The following is a 24098-nucleotide window of genomic DNA, read 5'->3' as shown; positions in this document are numbered from 1 at the left end:
TTTCTACAAAAGTTGGACAAGTAATCATCAACTAAACAAATGAGCTTGTGGGATTGGTGTTTAAAAATATGTATTTGTGGCAGAACATGTCAGTGAAGCGTTTGTTCTGCCTTGTAATTCTGAAGCTCATAATTTAAGGTTGCATTTACCTTCTGCAGGAGGAGTCCCCAACAAGACAGCCGAGGGTGCAGGCGGCCGTTCCTGCTACTGCTGCAAACGAGTTTGTTGAGTTGCAGCTCCGATCCCTGTCACTGCACCAGGAGTTGGTGATGAGTCACCTGCGCCAGGTGCAGGAGGTCAACCAGAATGTGCTGAGGGAGCTGCGCGAAAGCCACCAGTCTGTCCTGGCCGAAGTCAGGCAGCAGCAGACTGCCTTGGAGCAGCTCTCGGTCAGTGTACCATTGCAGGATATGAACGCCCATCTGTACTCTCCCTCTATCGTGGGCCTATTGACCCGTTTCTCATCGTTCCCATGGGCGCTGCCATGTTTGATCACGTGGTGACACGTCCATTGCTTGTCTCAGCTACCTCTGTTGCCTCCGTGTTTACAGTGCAAGTGCGTGGTGCCGGGGCGGTGCAGCAGACCTCCGTTTCGACGCATATCGCAGAAGAAAGATGTACCGTATTTACACGATTGTAAGTCGACTCGGATGTAGGTCGACCCCCCAAAATTGCATGTCTCAAAAAAAAGGAGGGGAGGGAGAAAAACCACGCGAGGTGCATTCACACAAGGGAAATTTATTGACGGGGTTGCTACGACTACTCATCGTCGCTAGAGTCAACCTCACTGGCACTGCTGCCGTCATAGCTGCTGCGGTCCCACAGCACGTCATCATTAAGTGCAAGTCCACACTTCGCGAACGACCGCACCTTGACATCGCGAGGTACAGCCGCCCACGCAGAGAGGACCCACCCGCACACAGTCGCCAGGGAGGCCAAATTTCCTTGCGCTGAAGCCGCCACTGCCGCACCACACGTTCACTGACTCCAAACTTGCGTCCCGCTGCGCAGTTGTTAGTTTCCTCGGCATGGAGGATAGCAGCCCGTTTGAACGCTGCTGTGAACGAGCACCGAAAGTTCTTGGCACTCATGACAGGCGCGACGATTCAGCATAACAGCAGAAGGGACAGATGCGCGCGGCCGTCGAAAACAATCGTATCTCAAAGAAAAGCTCTTCCGCCAACTACTGTTACCCCCTAAACGTCGGCTCATCCGCCAACTACCAATACCCCCCAAACGGCGGCTCTTCCGCCAACTACCAATACCCCCCAAACGGCGGCTCTTCCATGATCGATGCTCCCACAAGAGCCGTGCGCTCGTGGTGCGCGCAATCAAAATGTATGCAATACGGTAAATTAATACGCTACGCTTCTACCGTAACCATGGAAACGTAGGTGCAATGTTGTAACCACGCCCTAGCGCCCCTGATTTCTCATTTCTCTTGCTGCTACTAGCGGTACACGGTTCGGTTTCGTTTCTAAGTCGACCCCCCAACATTGGATTGTCAAATTTGAAAAAATGGGTCGACCTACATTTGTGTAAATACGGTATTAACACTAGCTAATCCCTCGCTTACTCTGTGGACCGTCACGAAACGTTCAGCTTCCAACATTTGTGTCTTGTTGGCATCCAAACGGCGCGAGCAGCGTATGCGGTGCTTTGTACTAAAAGCGGGGCTAGAAGTTTATTCCAAGTTCTCCAAACTTACCGCTTATGAATTAAATCAGGTTCAGTGTGCTCTTCGTTCTTTATTTGGCAAACATTTTGAAGCAGCGCTTTTCATGTTTCTGACTCGGTAAAGTTCCTCGGTGCGGCCACTATGTGATTGTTTATTTTCAGCCTAATAGCTCGCGGGAGTGCTCTGCTGAATAGATTTGTTCTTCTTTCCGGGCACAAAGCTTGGAATATAAGTGTTCTGTACTTTGTAGTAGGTAGTAGCAAAGTCCTATTAACCCGCGGCGGTGGCTCAGTCAGCTAAGGCGTTGCGCTGCTGAGCACGAGATCGCGGGATCGAATCCCGCCCGCGGCGGCCGCATTTCGATGGAGGCGAAATGCAAAAACGCCCGTGTGCTTGCGTTGTAGTGCATGTTAAAGAACTCCAGGGGGTCAAAATTAATCCGGAGCCCTCCACTACGCCTCATAATCAGAACTGTTCTTGGCACGTAAAACTCCAGAAAGTAAAAGAGAACAATAAACAAATGCTTACTACATCAAGCTTTTATTTGCTGACTGAATCAGCAAGTCCTGTTTTATTTTGTACAAAAGCAGTGCTGAAGCTCTAGTTACCGTCATCTCGTGACTGATTAGTGCCCGCAGTGGCAAAGGCCTTGCGACTTCTTTCGCAATGTGGCTGAATGAAACGGAAGTCTACTGTAATTTAGTGACTTGAAGTCGTACATTTTCTTGGTTAGTATGATTGTTCTTGTGTTCTTTTTTTCCAAAACATAAGAATGAGGTTTTACAGTAGATGTACATTCAACACTGCGCCAAAAGTGCATATAGCTGCTACAAATCAGTTTTTTTTCCTGAACCAAGATCTGAGCCAAAACCACCATTAGCACTATAAACTATAGAAGTTGCTGTTGCTTGAGTGTCTTTCAGCACCTGGAAATGGGAAAAAATATCACTTCTGGAAATCTCTTCATCTCTTCATAAAAATCTCAGTGCTACAACTTTAATTGTTCCCTCTGGATTGAAGAACTCTCACTGCAAAATATTCTTCCTATATCATTGTACATCTTCGTATTATTTCTAATTACATGCATCAACAAAGCATTGGTTTCTTTTTCATGCAGAAAAAAGTCGATGACATTGCCGCAAAGGCAGCCACGGCTGCCACTGCATCTCGTGCACAGCGGCAGCGGGAGGAGCCAGAGTATGTGGACGAGTACACAACTGCGTATGAAGGCGACTACGACCCGTACACGGACTATTCACACTTGGAGGCAGCGGCTGCCAGTGGAGCAGCTTCGATGGTGGCGGCAGGGCCACCCCACTCTGTGCCACCACCACCACCGCCACTGGGGTACCCACCACCATTCCGTGGTGCCACCTATGCGGGCTATCCTCCACCACCCCACCTGAGCTATTCGCTAGCTCCGCCCCCACCTCTGGGACGACCCTTGCCTCCACCTTTGGCGCCCCCCCAGCCGTTTTACTCGCCACAGGTGGCTGCAGCGGCCGCCACTGTACCAACCCCTGGTCTCTGCTTGGCTGAGGGACAGGTGAGGGTTATCTGCTTTAGCCATGTCCCTGTATACAATGGAATCTCGTTGATACGATCTTCATGGGAACCGGGAAATAAAGCATATCATCCGAAAATCGTATTTTGCAACGTATTATCCAACCAAATCATATTATCAGGAAAAGAGAAAGAAACGTTAATAAAAGCAATGTACTAATTAACCGACAGGGGCAGATGAGCAGCTTTAGGCTTACAAGCCAAAAAAACTTGGTAAATCTCTTTAAAACACACTTGCAAAAAAAGATATATTTGCAAGCAGACAGGAAAAGTCTGATTTTCACTTGCTGCTGAGGTGGCCTTTCAGCGATGACAGCATCCTCAAACTCGGCAAGGCCTCGAGCCACATTCTCTATTAGACCCCACTTCTCTGCCAACGCCCTCATGACATTCAGTGCACTAGCCGCGTTGGATATGGAAAGGCTGTCATCGGATGACGAGGGCATGTAAGCGTTAGAAGCTATGGGAGGAGGAAACACATCATGGCTAACATATTTTGACACCATTATCGTTGGCAACTGCAGTCAGGGAAAGGTCCGTGCACACGCCATTTCGCCGATTCCACGCTTGTACGCTCTGAAAAATGAGGTACAATCTGTGGTACATGGATTTCTTAGCTTTTTCTTCACATTCTTACTGAGGTGCCGATTATACATTGTGCTAGGTATGTAAAAAACATTGGCACCTGCCAGTAGATACATGTGGCCACGTCATTGGAAACAGGCAATCAACAAACGAAAGGGTGGTCATTATGTGTTTCCAGCGCGTGCGATTATTCTGGCACTTGGTTGTTTTTGTAAACAAAGAAAAATGCAGCATCCGCGCACGCGTAATGTGGGGTTATTTTACGCACATGCCAAGCAAGGGCATTTGAGCACTTTTTGTAGCCTGCTAGCCTTACATGAGTAGGTAATATGTGGGGTAACATTCCAGCAAAATTCACTGATGTGTGATTGCGTTTTAGCGGCATTTCGTTGTCATGAGCTATCAAGTGCATTGAATCCTATGGGTGTTCACCACGGCTCCCCATGGCTATGCTGCGTAGTCTCACACTGACTTTCTTGTGAGCAGGGCAATTTGGCCTCCGACAAGTGTAGCTTGGTGTTGTACGACCACTCATGAGCACTAGGCACTGCTCTTCAGCTTAGCGTTCTAAAAAGCAGCGGCTCCATGCACATGCTCGCCGTTGGTGCGAAACACCGTGGACTAGTTCAAGTACAAGCGACGCCTAAACTAAGTGGCGGGCGGACGACAGGAAAGACATGTATGTACCGTGTGAAGAAGCCTCTCTCGCGCTTGCTGTCCTGGTCGCCTGGCTGCCGCGATTTCAGCAACCAAAATTTCAATTGTCTTTACATGGCAGTGCTGTGAAGGCATCTGAATTATCAGGCGTGTCTGAAAAATCTGTCGTTGACTGTACCTGCAAAATGCTTCGCATAGCATTGATTCCCACGGTGCATAGAATCTGCATTTTTTTTTATTGTTGTCTGGAGTTATTCTCTTTAACTCATTTTGACGAATGACACATTTATTTTTGTTATCTTGCCTTTCTTGAAAATCCACTTACTCTGAAATATTTTCCAGTTTTAACACCTGACGGGGTTTCACTGTATCAGCTATTCAGGAACATCTTGTGGGGAAGTGGCCTGCCAGAGCGTTTCACGCTAACTTATGTAACAGTAGCGAAGACAACCTTTTTCATCTGCTGTTGAATTTGCTTTGTGACAGCAGTGGTGAGGATTGTTGTTACCCTCTGTTGGGCAGGCCCTGGAGTTGGGCAGGCTGTGTAATCCATAGAGCAACCTCACTTACCTGACAAGCATTTTTTTCCCCCCTCTCCTTGCCTTTTCCAGCCCCTGCCTCAGTTCTCATTTGACATCAGCCAGCCCCCTCCGCCAACTTCTATTGCCAGCAGCACGCCCTCCCATGTGGCCAGTGGCGATGTTGGTCGGCTGTCAGCCTTCAGTCGTCTGTCCAAGATGCCACCGCCGCCAGCTTCCGTGCCTGCTCCTGTGGTGCCACCAGCAGCGGCCACCACCATCACGGCTGCGGCCATGACACCCAAGCCGCCCAATGCCCCGCACGCTTTCCAGATCCCCCTGCCGGCAGCTGCCGCAGGCCCTTCGCCCACTTTGGCAGCACCAGCTGCTCCCCAGGGGTTTCCACCGTCCTTCCTCACCTCGGCTGCAGTGGCTCCCACTGCCCCCAGGTTTGCCACTGCTGCACCTCAGCTGCATGGACTACTCACAGGCGCAGTGCCGGCACTTGCTTCTGTGGCTCCTGAAAGGCAGGAACCGATGACCACCATTGGTGCAAGGACGGCTGAAGCAAGCCCAGTCATGACGGTGGGAAGCATTTTTTTTTTCTGCGCATGTTGCAGCAGCACAACACTTCATTGAGCCCATGGATATTAATACAGTAAAGTTCTGTTAATTCAAATCTGGCTAATTCAACTTTGTTACCATGTTTACCTGAATGTAACATGCATCTATTTTCCAAGTAAATTGGTCCGACTTCCTTTACTTCGACCTTGACAGGATGCGCTTCCACTCTTTATGGGTTCAAGGGAGGAAACTAACATAGAAATGGCATTTGAGCACTTAAAGTAGAAATTGGGTACACACCTTATTTAGCAAGAAAAATGTAGCATGCCTCCAATTCTGGCAGTAAGAAAATGGTGACACCAGCAAACTTTACCTTCACAAAATGGAAATTTCTTTACCTAATGTTCAACATCGTGGTGTCTGGTATGTTAAAGGAGTACCAACCACCACGAGTTTAGGCTTGGCAAGCTGTCCAGGCGTCCAGTCGCCTCGTGTAATCTAATTTGTGCATTAGGCCTGCTAAAAGGGCGGAGTGCTGTATCACAAGAAACGCAGTATGGCCCTAAGTTAACAAAGACAGGTTTATTTACCTTTGGTGACACCATTGCACAAATGCTGGGTCCCGGAGAAATAGATAAAACAACCTCAGGGTATTCCGCCTGAGACACCAGCGCCGATTGCTCCCTAGCGGACAGATTCAGACGTCACCAGTTGCTTTCTTTTCATTTGGTGTTATAGTGCATGCTAGCAGTGTCAGTAATCACACTTCGGCAAGTGTGCCGTCATCATTCCTTAGCCTCGTACAGTATATTGTGTCACTCAGTGCCACAACAGCCTCAAAAACACGAAACTGTTAATTTCACTGAAATTCAGATAAACCAACCGCTGCATTGTGTGATACATTTTTTGTGATAAATCAAGTGGCCCTAATGTACACAGTGATAAAATTGAGTAAGCTTTGTACATGGCGGCCGTGTTACCACCACTCAATCCTGGCTCCTTTCGGGAAGAAGCGTGCTTCAAGACCAGCTGATGAGAAACATTGTTTTTAAGTGGGCAGTGAGGAAATGTAGTAAACACAATAGCAAATTTTGGCCGCAACTTCAAGTGGAAATATGGCTATTTTCCGGAAATTCTACTGGTGGTCTGCGAGCTGATGAGGCCGCCACGTGACAGAACGACAACGGTAGTACTTGATAAGATTGGTAATTTCACACTGTTTATCATAATGTTTTTAGTTTAATATTTACAGGCTTTTGCAAGTCATTACATTAATAATTGCTCTTAGCCATCACCAAAACAACCATCATTTACGATTATTTTAAATATGCTGTTCACCTACTAAATGACGAGAGAGAGAGCATGCGCAGCTCGAGCGCCACGAGCAACGATAGAGCACGTGGGATGCCGTAGAGACAACACACAGTGGCGCGGTGACTTATCGTTAAAAAGTCACTTTTTAACATTGGGGGGCGCCTTTCAAGGGGTGCAGTAGCGCCGCCTAGCCGAGGTTGTGAGGGCTTTACAGGTAGCAAAGAGGCTCCTGCAGCAAAGGCGAAAACACAGAAAGGGTGCCATGGAGTGTTGCTGCAGGAAAATGGCTCCCTGTGACACGCCACTATATAGTATGTTTTCCTGCAGCTATGCCACATACTCTAGCAATGACCAATGGCCCTGCTCGCGAGAGCTAAGGCACATAGTTTTCTACATATACTAAAGGGAACTCTGGCGCTGTGATTGTTCCGCCACCATGGGAATGATGGGTTAGTACATGGATTTTTCTGACCTTCTTGCTTGGAGCTTTAGACGTTCTTGTGGCTTTGTTTATAACTTTGTTATCACTTTGTAAAGTCACACAGCCATTTAAAGCCAGAAGGACAATGTTAAGGAAATCCGTGTACTACCCATCATTACCATTCTGGCAGAACTGCCCCGCTTGCAGCCGCCGTAGACACTAGCGCCACGCTTCCCTCTAGTAATTGTATGAAACTATGCTAGGGCAATCTCCGTCAGATTGGACCTCTGATAAGTATGGCCACCCCGTGTATTATGATCACGCACATGTACTAGGCAGTGCTCTTCAGCACAGTATACACGCTCGCTTAGGTGCAAGGCACTGCAGACGTGAGCTCAAGTCTGAGCGATGCCCAAACAAAGGGGCTGGTAGACAAAATGAAAAACGTGTACGCACTCTGTGGTGCCCCTTAGAGGTCTCTGCGCTCACTCCCCTAGTCGCGTCGGTTAAGCCATCGCGGCCGGCAGCACGAAGTGCCGCCACAACTGGTCACTGGCAAATTACTTGATAAGTGCTTCTGTAGCGAAGTACATCGATAGCTCAGCGAATTGCTCCATCTCGTCGTGAGTGTGAAAGGGAGAGACATAGGGATGGCAGAATAGGCGAACACCCACATGAAGGGGACGGGGTGCGCCTTACTTTTCATATTCTCTTCTATTAAAGGGATCCTCAACCAACCGCCTGGCTTGGTGAAAAAATAGGCACGAATAGCATACGCTGCAGTGAACATCTCAGCCAAGTTTTGCAGTCGCATGAGGTGCGGGGGGCTCGCAAGAGGAGCGCAATGTCTCCTTTCTCTCAAATGCTCTTTTTAACGGAAGCTTGCTCCTCACTCTTTTCCGGACACTTTATTTTGTAATATAGCGGATTCCCATATGCGGCTGCTATTGGCCAATAGCTAATGTCAATCAAGAAGGGTGTTTGGATCAGTGCGCTTCTTCCTACTGTGTACTGTGTACAGTAAAACCTCATTACAAGAGACACTCAAGGCACCCGGGAAACATGTCTCTTGTTCACGTTCTCCCGTGCGGCGGCGCCACAGTCCGAGGGCCCAGCTGCCCTGGAAAATGAATTACGCAACCCGGACAGACTGCAGATGCGGCTGGCGTGGGCTGAAAGTTTGAACTGCCTTGCTTGCAGCCGCCGTAGACACTAGCGCCACGCTTCCCTCTAGTAATTGTATGAAACTATGCTAAGGCATGTTAGATTTGTATGTGTGTGTGTGTGTGCGTGCGCGTGCATGCGCGCGTGCTTCTACATTTGCTTCAAATAAAGCTCGCGATTCAAATACTATTATGCGTCGCAGTTCGCCAAGGAGGTGTGGTACTAAGTGCAACGGACCATCAATACTCCTTACTCTGCTCGTGCGAGTTAGAGATTAATAAGCGCAGTGCTGAGTCAGTTGGGCATGTTAATCTGTTTGTGTTTTTATAGTGTATATTGACAATGAAAATCGGGTTTGAAAACTTTATCGCGCATTTGGAATAATACGCACAAAAACTAGCAAAGCTTGCGATACATGAAAATGACAGTACTTTCCTTCAAGCAAGCGTTCCATTCACGGCTACGATCTGCCGATGTACCTGTTTCAAACTAATTCTGATGTCCTAGAACATTTTATGGCATGTGCGATTAGAATCTCTCACCATCGCCTGAACGGCTCGAGTGAAATCGGAATTAAGTAACAGCACACGACCTTGAAGTCAGGTTGTTGTTTACTGGCAATGCCACGTCGCTAATGTCTTATTCTTTGTACAGCGCATAAAAGTCGCTTAAAAAGTTTTCAATCGAAGCCGGTTCAGCCAACTAACAACATATTTCTCGGTAAGAATTCTATGTGCGTCATCTGCTGACACGCGGAGCCTCCAGGTAACTTGTTTACTTTTTGTACATGCCTTGATTTCGGTTAGAAAACACTCTCAGATGTTCAAGTTTGGATACTGTAACTGCTATGACAAAAATAGAATGTAAATAAAATTGAAAACAAGCTGGGATTTCGGCTGTAACGTGACCAGGAAAAAAAAAAATACTGCCGTCACCCGCAGCGGCCGCTCGGCTAGGTGGCTGGCCTTTCTTTTACTATGGCGCCCCTAGTGGCAGGCGCGGGGTCTATATTAAATGGTGGCGGGAGTTTCGTGACCAGAAAAAGCTATTAAGGGACTATGGTATTAGTTTCCTTCCCAACTTCTGGAGGTAAAGCACTTCACTTTGCAAGCCTTCTTGTTGCTCACAATACTTTTGAAGTGCTTTTAGATGTTCGTCAGCCTCAACTGCCGACACTTTCTGCCCTGCAATGTCCTCGTTATTGTCCTACTCCTCTGATTCATCTTCTAGGGCACATGCACCATTGAGTTGCGCGAGGATTGCATGATCTGTAAGCTCTTCGGAGCACACGAAGTCCACATCTGCAGACACAAACTCCTTGAAAGATTCTGGAACGTCTGCGGTCTCTTGGATGCAGGCCCAAGCGTTATCTTCAGGGCAGTTTTGCACAGGATATTCCATTCTGTGTTGGATGGAAGATCCATGTCTGGGTTGTGTCTCTTCTAAATAGTGAAGAACTTACTCTAGGTACCTAAAAAGTAGCCCTTAGTAACAGAGTGTCTCTTGTAATCATGTCTCTTGTGTGGGGCGAACATAGGAAAACCAACCAAACCATTTTCAAATGTCTCTTATAACCAAGTGTCTCTTGTAATCCTGTCTCTTGTAACGAGATTTTACTGTATATATTTATTGATGCATTTCTATAAGAAAGCTGAAGTAGGCGAAAATGTGCTTTTGAATTTCGATAATAATTACGTACTTCTGAAAGAAGCAGATTATCGTCTACTCACGCTCAGCCTCGGCCGCCTGCATAGGAATTAAACTTTATCGGTGTCGTAGCCATTGTGTCTCGCTAATTTCTACTAATTTTTTAATGCTCATTTAGCCTCGAACTACACGAAACTTAAGGTCAGACTACATGCATGCTTGCCAGCTCACTCCTGGTTTCTCCTGGTTCGACGCCTTGGCAGACTTGTTGATAGCGCTTCGAAAATGCGCAAGTTGGATGTGGCATCACGGTCCGCACCACGTAGCACGGTCAGACTGGAGCATATTAGCATGAGCACACACTCGAGCCCTGTTGTACACAAAGCAAACGCTATGCATATGCTCTACAGTTTGTGGGATCTAGAGTAGAGACCAAGCCACTTGGGAGCAAGCCAGGACTGAGAAATCCTTGCCCACATCACTAATATCATGGTTGCACTTCAGAACAAGTTGAAAGATGACAATGCTTCTGGTCGTACTGGGCCTACTGCTGGGTCCTGGCCGACGTCAAATGCTACCTTGCTCTACTGAGTGTGTTACAAAGTTTGTTCTGGAGGGCCAACGCATAGGCAGAACAGTCTGCCAGCACTTCTTCATCTCTGAGCTGGCAAAGGCATTCAACAGTAGTTTGAGCATCTATTGCCATCGCCTGATGACAATAGCAATTAGTGCCTGTTTATTTGCACCACGTTTCAAAAATGAAAAACCATAAATAGCTGTGCGGAATAACGTGAAAAGTTTTGTGGCATGAATATAATACGAAAGGGATATTATCCGCTACCACCTGATGCATAATGAAAAGGAATTTAATTGCATTTCTGCTATATGTTTGTGATTGCTCCTGATACCTTTGTCTTGTATAAAAGTAAGGATGACATTGAAGTATGGCAATCTTATGATGGGCTTGACACAAGAGTACAACAGACAAAATACTACCCTGTTTATCTTATGTCACCAGCCAAGTACATTTCCGGAATCTGAACTGTGTATGTGACATTTACTGATCTTGACATTTCTGTGCATGGCATGTATAGTTGCATTTTTTTGTGTCGTTTCAGCTTCAAACTCCAGTTCACTGCAATATTTTCCTGTGTTGAAACTGTGCTTTTATGTCTCTGTAAGCATGTAGTGTTTTGCTGTGAATTACAATTATGATTTAGGCAAAAACCGAATTCAAAATACCTTTTGAATTGACAGTGAGCACATTGCACGGAGGGCATAAGACTTGAACTGGTAGCAAATGAGTTGCAACAGGCTAGGATTGTGCAGGCGCAGACACCGTCTCCTGCAGCACCACGCCGCCTGCAACGAGCTAGCACTGGATCGGACGACTACGTGGAGGAAGTTGAAGTCGAAGGAAACTTCACACCTCTAATTCCACTGCCTGAGGAGGTGTCGGTCTGCACTGGCGAGGAGAATGAAAAGGTACGTGACTACAGCTACAGTGTAGAAGAAAAGGGTTAAAGACATTTCCCTATGCATTCCCTCCCAGAACAACTGCAGCTAGCCTCTTTTTAGAAAATGGTACTACAGTCGCTACCGGACATATCAAACTATTGTCTATATTGAACAGTTGTAACATTCACATAGAAATCTCATGCAAAGTATAGCACTGTGCTACATGTATATCGAACTCCTGCTCACCACCACATTCGATATATTGAACGCTGTGCTGCTCTGCACGCCTGCAAGTGTGCTTCTCCTGATGAAATGGCATTTTTCTGGCAGATGCTGTCAAACAAGGCATTGAATCTTAAGAGCAGTACATGCCATGAAGCAAAAATAGGCAAGGAGTGTCTCAAAGTATGAATGGCTTGTGCAGTGAGGGTCTTGTTTGCACTTCATAATGACGAATTTACTTGAGTAAATTTTGCTGCAACATAGCGATGTAATGTGGTTAACCATACTGATAGCGGAAATTACTGCCATTAGATATCGGAAAGAGAATCTCCACTCTGTTTCAAGAATGCAAGAGGCCTCCCGGTCGACAATGCGCATTCCACAATAAGTGTGATTGGCACTCTTTATTTAGTGACTTCAGGCATGGAGTGCTGAACCGGAGATGTCTGTACCCTCGGGTTTGTCTTTTAGACTTTCCCCGAATGGCATTTTAGGGTTCAGCAAGCAGGCAGAATGAACTTGACACCAACCCCCACTTGAAATAGATTTTTACATAATTTGTATTTAACAAAATCACGGCACGCTATATCTGCACTTCACAGAAAGGCTCATTACTTTGCTAGTCGTGGGCCCACAGGCTGTGCTGAACGGGTTAAATTTGTTACCGCTGGGACACATCAGGGTGGATTGACACAGCTGTTCTGCTAGCTGAAAGCCACTTCCAAATCTAACAGTGTCTGTCTGGTCGACTTGTTGCCGACGTAGGACAATCTGCTGTTTAAATGGTGTATTGATTGCAACATACACACGGCCAGGCTCGTTCGCACCTGATTTGCAGAACAAGTGCGCTGATAGCAGCACGGTGCATATTCATTCAGGCTGGTTCACTTCCTTCGCTGCATTCAATTCTACCAGAGACCTTTAACAATACTTTTTTACTGGTCGCGAAACTTCTGTCATGCTATGGGAGAGCTTCATACGCTGCCGACGGTGACCTCTCGGTGGCACCGCCGGTTTGAGGGGGCACTTGGCAAGCAGCTCAGCAGGTGGCTGGTGTGTTGGTGTAGTTTTTGTTGCAGCTTTACTGACTCTTTCTGCATTTTGCCATATAGAGAGACGTTCGAATGTTCCTCAGGTGCTTGAAGAATGGTGCCACAGACTTGTTGTGTGCCTCAGTGTCGTTCCGTCTAAGGAGGGCCCCGAAAAGAACGGTCTGCTAACCTTCGCGAAATCAACCACTGAGAGAAACCATTGTACAGACGATGCAATTGTCTCAGCACCTGTGCTTATAATATATTGTTAACTGGGTGTCCCAGTTAACATTACCCTAGTTGTAGAAAGAGAAAAAAAATAATACAGTGCTAGGTACGATTATAAGAGGTGTGTTGGTTGGTTGTCAGCATTTTTTTTTTTTTCTTTTAACAACTTCGCTAACTTTAACTGGGACACCCTGTATTTATTTGCGGTCAAAGCGAGTCGAAACATGCTTCCCAAGTTGAAATGCATATTGTAAGGTCTTGCCACCCGTTCAAAGAAACCTTCTCAAATGAGGCTAGTTTAGCAGGGCACTTTGAGAAATTAACAGGCATTGCCTGGGATATTCTGTTCTGTCCATCATTGTATTGTCATTGAACTGTTGCATTGTTTGTTTTTCATTTGCATTCTGGATGTATATTTATTGCACCGCATGTCAACAGTCCATGTTTCATACCTTCGCCCTACTTTAATGCCCAGAAGGGCGCTGTGGGAAACTTTAAATAAATAAATAAATTAGTGGCCTTAGTATAAAGAATAGAACTCGGTGAGGCTTATATAGTGCTAATGGCCACATCATCTGCTCCAGAGGTTTTCCAGATTAGAGAGACTAGGGGGTAGGATTCCCAATTTATAAGGGCATAGCAGCCAGCATTGATCAATTAATTCTGCAGCAATAATGAGAGGGTAGCAGTTAATGAAGCTCCATAGGAGATATAAATTAAAGGTAGTACTGTAGTTGAACGTAATGCATGTGTGATTGTGACATAAGCGTTGAGTTTCCAGTAACACGAAAGAAAAATAAATTAAACAACGAATGTAACGCGAGATAAACATAAAAACAAATGATACCTTTATTGAAGGAATCGCAATTTGGAAACAAGTTCTTTTCATTCATGGTCATCTGAAGACGAGGCAGAGCTTAGCTGATATTCTCAGGCGATTACTTTTGGAGATAGTTTCACTTTCACGAAATTTTCGTGACTCTGCACCAAAAGCATCATCGAAAAGTGTCTCTGGTTCAGTTCCAAGCTTGCTATCTTTACACAGTGCCAAGAGCGCTGTCGGCTGTATACTTAGAGGGGTTTGGTGGCAGGACAAGTGGAGTCGCACAAAAGGGAAACTATCTCCGAAAGTGATCGCCCAAGAATCAAGCAATCTTCCATGCTATGGAGCTCGTTTGAGATCAAGCACTTAAAAGACTGCACAACCCTTTCATTTGTGGGCTGTACCAGTCCCTTACGAGGTCCACGGATAGAGCGTTTTCGATCGGTCTCGCAATTAAAGAGGGCCTCTGCTCGTCCTGCCATCCGCGAATCGTTGACTTGTTGGCATAGAGTGGCCAAGCCACGGTGGAGTTTCCCATATCCTCGACCGTTAAAATTGCTCGTCTCTCAAAGCAGGCATCATACTGAACGTGCTGCGTTGCCATAACGTTGTAACCTAATGGAGTTGAAGCATAAAAGGCCGCATTGAATTGCAGCGCCGTAACTGTGAAACCTGTCAAAAGCACAGCGAAAATGGCATCAATTCAAACAAATAAGAAGTTTTGCCTTTGGTCGGATTGTCTATGGATTGGACAGAGAAGAAAAGATGCAGCTTGCCAACATAACATTAACAAATGCAGGATTTGGAATGTTTTAATACGGTCAATTTTGCCATTATTCAAAGTTGATGCAAGGGTCGAGTTCAAGCAGCGAAAATCATAAAAAATACTGGCATTACAATTGAGTAAATACAATACAAGCCTACATTCCAAACTCCAGTCATGATGTAGAGGAAATAGAGCAGTTTTATCCAGATGTTGAATTAGCAAAGAGAAAGGTGCAAACTCAGTATACTGTAGTCATGTGCAACTGCAATGCAAAAGTGGGGAAAAAGCTATTGGCAACTACACCATCAATTCTAGGAAGGGTAGAGGAGAGATGTTGGTAGAATTCGTGGAAAGGAATAGATTCCAAATAATGAATGCCCTTTTCAGGAAGCGCAATAATAGGAAGTGGGCCTAGAAAAGCCCTACTGGAGAAATAAGACATGAAATAGATTTCATACTCTGCCAATCCCAGCATAGTGCAGGATGTAGAAGTGCTAGGTAGGGTAAAGGGCAGCGATCTTGGGTTAGTGAGGCCTAGGATTGCTCTCAATTTGAAGAGCAATATTCACTATGAGACACGCCAACCTAGATGCAGTAAGGATAAAAGCAGACGAATTCGGGCTGGTGCTCGCAAACAAATATGCAGTTTTAGAACAGGAAGATGATAACATAAAGGTAATTAATAAAACCGTAAATAGGATGATATCACAAGCAGCAATTGAAGTGGGAGGTAAGGCACCCAGGCAGTCAGTAGTAGGTAAGCTCTCCTAGTAACAAAGGACCTAATAAGGAAGTGACAAAGCATCAAAATGTCTAGCTCAAGAAAATAGATAGAATTAGCCGAACTTACAAAACTGATGAACAAGAAGAAAGTACGGGATATTCGAAATTCGGATATTCAAAAAACATTGATGAAGCAGTAAAATATGGACGCAGCATGAAATGAGTGAGAAGAAAACTTGGCATAGGACAAGGCAAGATGTATGCACTGACAGATAAGTAGGGTAATATCATCAGAAATTTCGATGACATAGTAAAAGCAGCGGAAGAATTCTATACTGACCTGTATAGTGCCCAGAGCAGCCAAGCTACTTTCAATCGAAGTAGTCATGAACAGGATACAGAGGCTCCTTCTATAACTAGCAATGAAGTTAGAAGGGCCTTGCCAGACATGACCTGGCGAAAAGCTGCTGGAGAAGATGGAATAACAGTCGATTAAATCAAAGGTGGAGGAGATGTCATGCTTGAAATACTTGTGGACCTTTATGTGAAATGACTCAGGACTTCAAGTGTACCAGAAAGCTGAAAGAACGCCAACATTATACAAATTCATAAGAAGGGAGACGTTAAAGAATTGAAGAATTTTTTTTTTTTCAATTCGATTCATTTTTATTGATAAGTAAATTAGTACATAGCCAGTAGTATAACAGGAAGGGGTCCCAAAGTAAAAACTGCAGGTGGGACCCCTTATTATAGGCCCATTGGCTTGCTTTCAGTATTGTATGAAATATTGACCAAGATAATTGCCAAATAATCAGGGCAACACTTGACTTCAGTCAGCCAAGAGAACAGGCTGGCTTCAGGAAGGGATATTCTACGATCGATCACATCCATGTCATCAATAAGGTAATCGAAAAATCTGCGGAGTACAATCAACCCTGAAGAAGAATTTGATTCAGTAGAGATACCAGTAGTCATGGAGGAATTTTGTAATCAAGTAGTACAGGAGGCATACGTGAATATCTTGGAAATGTCTAGAAAGATAGCTGCCTTGTTTGTCCACAAGAAAAGTAGAAAACTACGTATCAAAAAAAGAGGTCGGGCAAGAATACACAATCTCTCCACTTTTCTTCACTGCATGCTTAGAAGTATGCAAGCTATTAGACTGAGAAGGCTTAGAAGTGAAAAATCAACGGCGAATATCTCAACAACTCTCGGTTTGCAGATGAAATTGTCCTGTGCTGCAATACTGGGGATGAATTGCGACAAGTATATGAGGACCCTAACAGAGAAAGTGTTGAGTAGGGTTGAAGATTAATATGCAGAAGGCAATTTTAAAATAGCTTGGCAAGGAAACAAGAATTAAAGATTGGGAATCGTTTGTCAAGGTCAATTTGGCAAGATTTTCCCGCGGAAGCCGCATTATAACCGGTATTTCATCTCACGCGGCTGCACTGTAAGCAGTATGCGTATACATGGAGTTCTATGGGAGGGTAAACGGGAGTCGGAAAAGGCCGCGTTGTAGCCGGTTCTGCACTATAAACGGTTACGTTATAAGTGGTCTATACTGTAATTTGCTATCGCAATTGATTCCTTTCGGGCGAAACTGAGACATTTTTTTTTAATTAATACTTCGTTTGCTTCATGCGAAGATCATGGGTACTTGGACAATAACTAACCTTTTTACGTTCGTAAATATAAACGGATGCAAAACTCCCAGTCACACGCTTCGATTCTCGGATATGCGCGGCTGCTTGGTCTACATGTGTTGCATACGTGCAAAGCTTGAAAATCGGATGTTTTGGTTATAGTGCGGTACTGCTTAGAGTGCAGATATTCAGGACTCCGGCGACTTACGTTATAAGCGGTCTACACTGTAGTTAACGTGGCTGCAACCGCCGCGTGTGACGAGATGTGATTCAGACGAGGCGCGCAATCAACGCTATCCCGATGTTAGATGTGTGCCACGTATTCTGGGTACCTCTTTGGTACATGTTATGGCGTCTCCTCGCACTGTACGAACCGCTCCTGAAGAAGCGAATCGTAGAGTTACATGCGCGGCTACAACCAGACATCATCAGGCTCAGCAGACTGCTGTGCAGAGAGCACTACAAGCCGGAGCTTGCCGCTGACGCCAGGCGGGCAGTTCAGATCGTTCTCGTCAAAATCGAGGCAAAGACATCTTGCCGCGAAGGACCTTGTTGTGTGTGGTGCCAAAATTGGAGCTACTCTTGGGCCGCTCAACCAGCTTACACAGCGACTGTGCTGCGTGTGCTGCGCAGGCCTGCGACTTTTTCATATTAAGACCAATGTATTTCGGCCGGGGAATTTGTATCACGTCGAAATTCGTATCAACCGTGATCGTACCACCGGGGTTTTATTGTATATTGTCACGAATTTCAGTGTTACAGAAACGGGCAAAGACGCGATGTAAACATATTAAAAAACAGTTATCTCAAGCACACACGAAAAAAAACTCCCGAAACTAGTTATATACCAAAGAAATAAAAACTAACTAGGCCTTAGCCATGTCCTGTTCTTCAGTTTGACTAATAAAGTAACAAGTCACTCAGAATCGAACGTTCTCTCTCGCCAATAGTGAATCGCCAGTAGTGTTGGACGTCAGCCTGGTGTGGCGTCAGACGTCGGCTTGTGTGGTTCTGATGTGGCATAGGCGTCGACCTCTGTTGCGAGTGACGGTGTTGGGATGTTCTGTCAGGACCAGCGTGGCATAGGACTTGGTCTTGGCGAGTCGGTGTTTGTGCCGTTGATATGGCCAGGCGATTGCCTCCATGGCAACGGGCAGTGACCGATTATGGCAGCGTGAGGCTTACCGAGCTTGAGTCGGGGCTCAAGAGCTGCATTCACTGCCAGCCATCTCCACGTTGTCCCCTCTCCAGTCCGTGGTCCCCACAGCTGCTGCTTCCTGTCTCCACAGCACAGCTGGAGATGCGTCTGCCTTGCTCCTCGACCATGTCAGCAATGCCAGCTTATCTGTCTTCTCTTTGTTCTTTCATCTTCCCTCACGCGAAGCGTGCTTCAAGCGTCCAAAGGATGCTCCCAACTTGGTTTCGCCAACTGGCTTCTTCGTCGTCTTCAAATATTCACCCCTGTTTTGCACGTGTAGAGTAGAGCGCCCCCTGCCCCCATAAGTGCACTGCAATCTTGAGGTCATGAGACTTGGGCTTGTAGGGTTAGGGTTGTGATCTGTTTGGCAAAGACCACTTGCAACATGCCCGTGGGGGAAAAAAATGTAAGCTATTATGGATTCGACGCGACCTTGGAGAAACATTGGTAAATTGCTGCTGTTCGCGCTCCCAGGAGTCTGTATTAGACGTACGGTGTTTTCAGAGAAGCTTCAGATAGGCATATTTTATATTTTGAATTATCAATACTATATCGAAATATTTCGCAGTCCTCTTAAAGTTTGATATATTTGGGATTGACTTTATATGCATTTTTAAAGCGAGCGCGCAGTGAGGACTTGCTGCACAATAAAGTAAAAATGTTTCAGTTAAATTGGGGTCATTACCAGTTCCGTATTCCCTTTAACAGTTGACCGTACTGTACGCTTGAACAGCACTTGTCACTATTGTAGCTTGGATGGCGGTATTGGCCACTAGTTTCAAGAATGTTATAGAGCACTGCATACGGTGGCCAGAGAACAGATGGGACAGAAGAGAAGTGCACCACCTTGTGGTTGAGGCGCCTCATGCTCATCATTTTGTTGCCATTTTGCATGTTTCCTCATAATATTTGCAAGGTTTGTCAGGCTATCTGGGCAAACATACATTCTGCACACTGAATAGTGCATCTGTAAGGATGCACTTATAAGGAAGTGGTTTGCGACTTCTCAGCTTGAGGCAAGTGTGGCTGCCGCAATTGCCGTTATATGCAGACATTGCCCACTGTGGGAAAAGCAGAAGTGTTTTTAGGACTTCACACCGAGTCTCTTCCATCGCACCAAAAGGGAGCGCTGCCTCACTTGTTGGTTTTCATTATGAACCCTATCTAGGAAGTTAACGGTGCGTTGTGCTCCATAGCTGCAGGTAAGCCATGAAATATGCTGTGGTTGTGAAGGGCTGGGAAATAAGTGGGGCAACTGGACAGTATAATGACATCTTAGATGGGCACTTCACATACTGTCCCTATTAAAGTGCAGGTGCTGCAGAATAGGTGAGGTGGCACTCTTCTAAGTGTATGCACCGGTTGTCCCGCGTAACTTGAGCCAAAAAAATTTACAGGAGTGGGACTCGTGCACCGATTGTGCCATTTTGATACAAACGCAAATTCCTGCGCCAAACTGTGCCAAACTTAAAAAATTAACCGAAATTGTGCCACACTGCGCCAGAACGGCTTCAGCATGTGTGCTCCGGCAGTGGCCGCGAACAGTGATCGGATTCGTTCTCCGAAAAAGAGCGCGGCCGTTATCATTCCGCACACCGCGCGACAGCGCCTCTCGTACAGCTTATTGTAATTTTCTCGCTTATAACACCGGATTTTTAGGCACTTCCAGCAAATGGCCTGCACACGCGTAGCTACTCCCAGTTGTTGTTGGTTCCTTGCATTTTTCTTCGTCTCTTGTGGTTGGCTTTGCTACTGCTGAAGTTGATTCTCATGCTCAGTTACTTTACTGATCTGTTTTGATTCACAGGTTTGCTTTGAAGAAAGAGCCAAACTCTTCCGCTATGTTGACAAAGAGTGGAAGGAACGTGGCATTGGTGTCGTCAAATTGCTTGAAAGCAAGGAGGGCAAAGTGCGCCTACTAATGCGGCGAGAGCAGGTAAGTGTGGCAAATAATTACACTTCCTAAGATGTTCTTGCTTCACTTTTCATGAGGGTCTAGGAATACAATTTCCCAGTGCCAGCGTTTGTGATGATGAATAAAACAAATGACCCATTGCAGTTTAGCTTCTTTTTTTACCAGTTGCAGTAAAACCTTTTAATACGTAGTTGGTAGGGAACGTGAATCGGGTACGCACGTAGCAATGTACTAATTAACCAACAACGGCAGATGAGCGGCTGTCGACTTGCCAGCCAAAAAACGTGTTAACTCACCAAAACACACATGCAGACAAGTTTTATCTGCGAGCAGGCAGCAAGAATTCTGATTTTCTTTTGCTTGTGACGGCCTTACAGCGATGACTGCATCGTCACTCAGCAAGGCTGTGAGCCAGTTTCTCCATCAAGCCCCACTTCTCTGCAAACGCTCATGACAATCAACACACTAGCTGCATTGGATACGGAAGGACCATCATCCTTGTCATGAATGACAACGAAATGGAAGCACTAGAAGCTATGGGAGCAGGAAAGGCGTCATGGCTACCATGTTTTAATGTCGCATTTAGTGGTAACTGCAGTTCAGGAAAGGTCCATGCGCCGTAATTTCGCTATCTATGGTCTGTGCACACGACATTTCGCTGATTCCACGCTTGTACGCTCCGAAAAGTGAAGTAGATCTACTACGCACTAACTGTTTCGCATACGTTAAGTGACTACGACTTAAGCGGTCAGCCGATATGTTAGGTTCAATGGCGACAGGGTGGGGTATTCATCATGACTATATTTAAACAGAATTGCTTTTAAGCCTCTACATAGGAACAAGGTTTCACTGTAAGATGTTGCCGGCAAACACTCTTTCGGCACCAACGTTCAGTGCATCACCATATTGGGATCGTATGATGCGTTTTCTGCTGCCACATCCCATATGAACAAGAACAGGTGTGAGGCATGCACGATTGAGAGCAGTAGGCACCCACCACAGCAGCTTCCCCGCAGTACATCCCCACTTGTGTCACAGGAAATTGCAGCACAGGCTTAATTTCCTCTTTCAGTACCAGCAAATCCTCCTTGCGGGTCATCACACGTCACATTCGCAACTATCGCTGTGAACTCTATTTCGATAACGTCCTTCACCTATTTGTTTCACAGTGCATGTGGTGTGGTGCGACTACGGGGTGTTGGAAGGCTACTGCACACATTTAAAATGCGATAACCCAAACGCACATCTATTTCCTGCTGCAGCTGGCGCAAATTGAGTGTCATGTTTTGCTGTGGCCGCATTCTGTATTATGTAGATGTCAACTACAGTTAAGTCAGCGAAATTTTTTTGTAACTTCAGGTCGCATGTTTTCACGTTTAGTAAGTTCTTTCTTTCTCCCAGAATAGATAAACGAGGTTCTACTTTATGTTATTTTTTTATGTTGGAGAACGTGCAGTAACAGGCACACTTAACCAGTCTTTTGAGATGCCACCTCAAATGCGGACAGAGATTGAGTGGCCCTTATTTTAATTTAACAAAACCTGCTTGCAGAATACTCATGTATGCCCTTGGATGCAGTGATGGCCACTATTTTTCTGAATGCTATTTCTAGCGCTACAGGCATACAGAGCGAGAGATGTCTCTATCAGCCATAGTTGCTAGTTTTTGTGGCACTGGTGCATTCAATATTTCATAATACATCATAATCTGAAAAATGTCTTGTGCAAATGAGCAACATTCTTTATTTTAGTAGACAAATGCCAAGATAATGAAGCTGTAATATTTTCGTTTTGTTAGAGGCATTAGGTACTCAATGCTTGCTTTTTTTATTCCCTTGCATGCATGCCAGCACTCATGTGCTTTTATATAAACCTTTGCATTCATGCGTAGTGCTGCACTACCATGCATCGATGCACTTTCTTGCTTTGAACCCCATTTTTCTTTTTGTTAGGTGGTGCAATTTTGTGGGCATTCTTAGTTGGCATTTATTACATTTCAACGCCCTTGTCTATGGACAAAAACATAAGTGAAACGAAGAGCACTTGCCATGCCAGCAGCATAATCAGAATGTAACTGCATTTTCTGTACATGCAACCTATGGAAAAATACTTCCAAGGGTTTAGCAACTCTTGTTTAGTTCACAAGAGTAATAATGTATTGCTGCTTTATACGCCATGCAAACGTCTTATCGATAACATGTGGCTTTAAGACCTGTGGCACAAACCATGGTCTTCATGCGAGAGAATGCCTCAAGCATTTCAATAATCTTGGAAAGTGTTACTAATGCATCCAGAATGCAGCATAAGTGCAATAGAAACACTTTGTGGTGTATTTGTATTGTAGTCACAAGTACCGTATTTTTCGGGCTGTAAGTCATACCTTTGTATAAGTTGCACTCCCCGTTTATCGTATGTTTCTATGGAAAAGAACATTTATGAGTCGCGCACCGGTGGTTAAGATGCACATTTTAACTCAGCTGGCATAATGAAATGCGATTATGCACGCTTGTACACTGCTCTTGGAGTGCCGTACTTGCTCGTTTCTGGGCACTAAATCGTAAAATATTTTTTATAAGCAGCAAATGCTTGCAAACGAAAACTTCAGCCAACACTTCTTTTAGGCGCAGGAAACCAACATTCATTGCACTTCACTTGAAGCACTGAGTGCCAGCGACCAGAAACACTGCGACTTCTCTGGCGAGCAACTGATGATGGTGATAACGAAGTAGTGTTTTCTATGCTGCATAAATCTCAGGTGCAACAACGTACAATAAAAAATTGCGGCACCCTTTTCTTATTGATTGCGTCAGTTTCGTGCGTTTACCTTTTTTTTTTTATGAAACGCCAAACTATTACAGCAAACCTAGTACACGTGACCTCCAATCATGGAGGCACCCAGGTCAGGGAATACAAACTGGCTACCACCGCGTTGCATTCACGGCGATGCCTCGGAGCTAACATCTGTTGCCACGGTCGCTCCCCTGCTAACACAACATTTGAGTTCTTAAAGAATGCAGCTGCGCGCAGCTCCGAGATAGAAAGAGAACGCTCATGTTAAATGTGCCAGTGTGCATGGTGTTACGCATATTTAAGTTGCACCCTTGTATAAGATGCATTGACGAAAATTTTGAAGAAAAAATGCAACTTATTGTGTATGAAAATGCGGTAATATTTCATTAGGGTGCCATAGAGGTATGAAATAATTAATAAAATCACTGCCAAGTACTAGATATAAGTTTGAATTACCTAAAGAGAAAGTGTGTGGTTCATGCTGTTGTATGCATGGGAATGCTGGGAAGTGGTAGCTTTAGATAGGCATCTGTTGCAAAGAGCTGTGATATTGTGAAAATGTACCTGGGTTTGCTGTTCACTGTTTGCTAAAATGGCATGTAAGGAACGTCCTTGTTAAAACACAAGAACTCATGGCGGGATGTGAAATTACAATAAACGTGAACTGGTGGGCTGCAAAAGTTCCGAAAAATCTACAATGTCTGCATCAGTCTGCGCTCACTCTGCATAATTTTCAATTGCTTTGGGTTCTTTCACTTGCTTGTAGTGTGAGCAAAGAATAATAAAACGTGTTAGAGGCAAAGAAAGACATTGTATGATTTCATTCTGATAAAGCTTTATGACTGTTTAAGGCAAGTTCCGCACAACCACATCCCGGCATTCCCGTGGTGGCACAGCACTCATTATGAAACTTGCATAGACAGTGGCACCAGGTTTGTCTATAGGCAATATTGTAAGAAACTATGCATATTTATATATCCGCCATCTTGAACCAATTCAGATAGTTTTGTCAATGCAATTAGTCAATTAATTTGCAGGTGCTGAAAGTGTGTGTCAACCATTACATTCAGTAAAGACATTGTATGAGTTCATTCTGATAAAGCTCTATGACTGTTTAAGGCAATATCTGCACAACCATATTCCGGCATTCCCGTGGTGGCACAGCACTCATTATGAAACTTGCATAGA

At 45.2% G+C, this 24098-nt stretch overlaps 1 protein-coding gene across 2 annotated transcripts in view; it reads left to right on the top strand.

Annotated features, from left to right (window-relative positions):
* Nucleotides 1–24098, top strand: part of LOC119440619 (E3 SUMO-protein ligase RanBP2) — a 125110-nt gene that overhangs the window by 63185 nt on the left and 37827 nt on the right. For both annotated transcript variants that reach the window (XM_037705514.2, XM_049662031.1), the window contains exons 20-24: nucleotides 159–389; nucleotides 2796–3224; nucleotides 5095–5586; nucleotides 11441–11596; nucleotides 20014–20142. In XM_037705514.2, coding sequence (XP_037561442.2) covers nucleotides 159–389; nucleotides 2796–3224; nucleotides 5095–5586; nucleotides 11441–11596; nucleotides 20014–20142 — 1437 coding nt within the window. The remainder of the gene's footprint in view (nucleotides 1–158; nucleotides 390–2795; nucleotides 3225–5094; nucleotides 5587–11440; nucleotides 11597–20013; nucleotides 20143–24098) is intronic.

This window comes from Dermacentor silvarum, chromosome 2, assembly GCF_013339745.2.
Source record: "Dermacentor silvarum isolate Dsil-2018 chromosome 2, BIME_Dsil_1.4, whole genome shotgun sequence".
In the NCBI taxonomy this organism is placed as follows: domain Eukaryota; kingdom Metazoa; phylum Arthropoda; class Arachnida; order Ixodida; family Ixodidae; genus Dermacentor; species Dermacentor silvarum.
The sequence above is the reverse complement of the archived record's forward strand: the minus strand, read 5'-3'. Positions and strand labels throughout refer to the sequence as shown.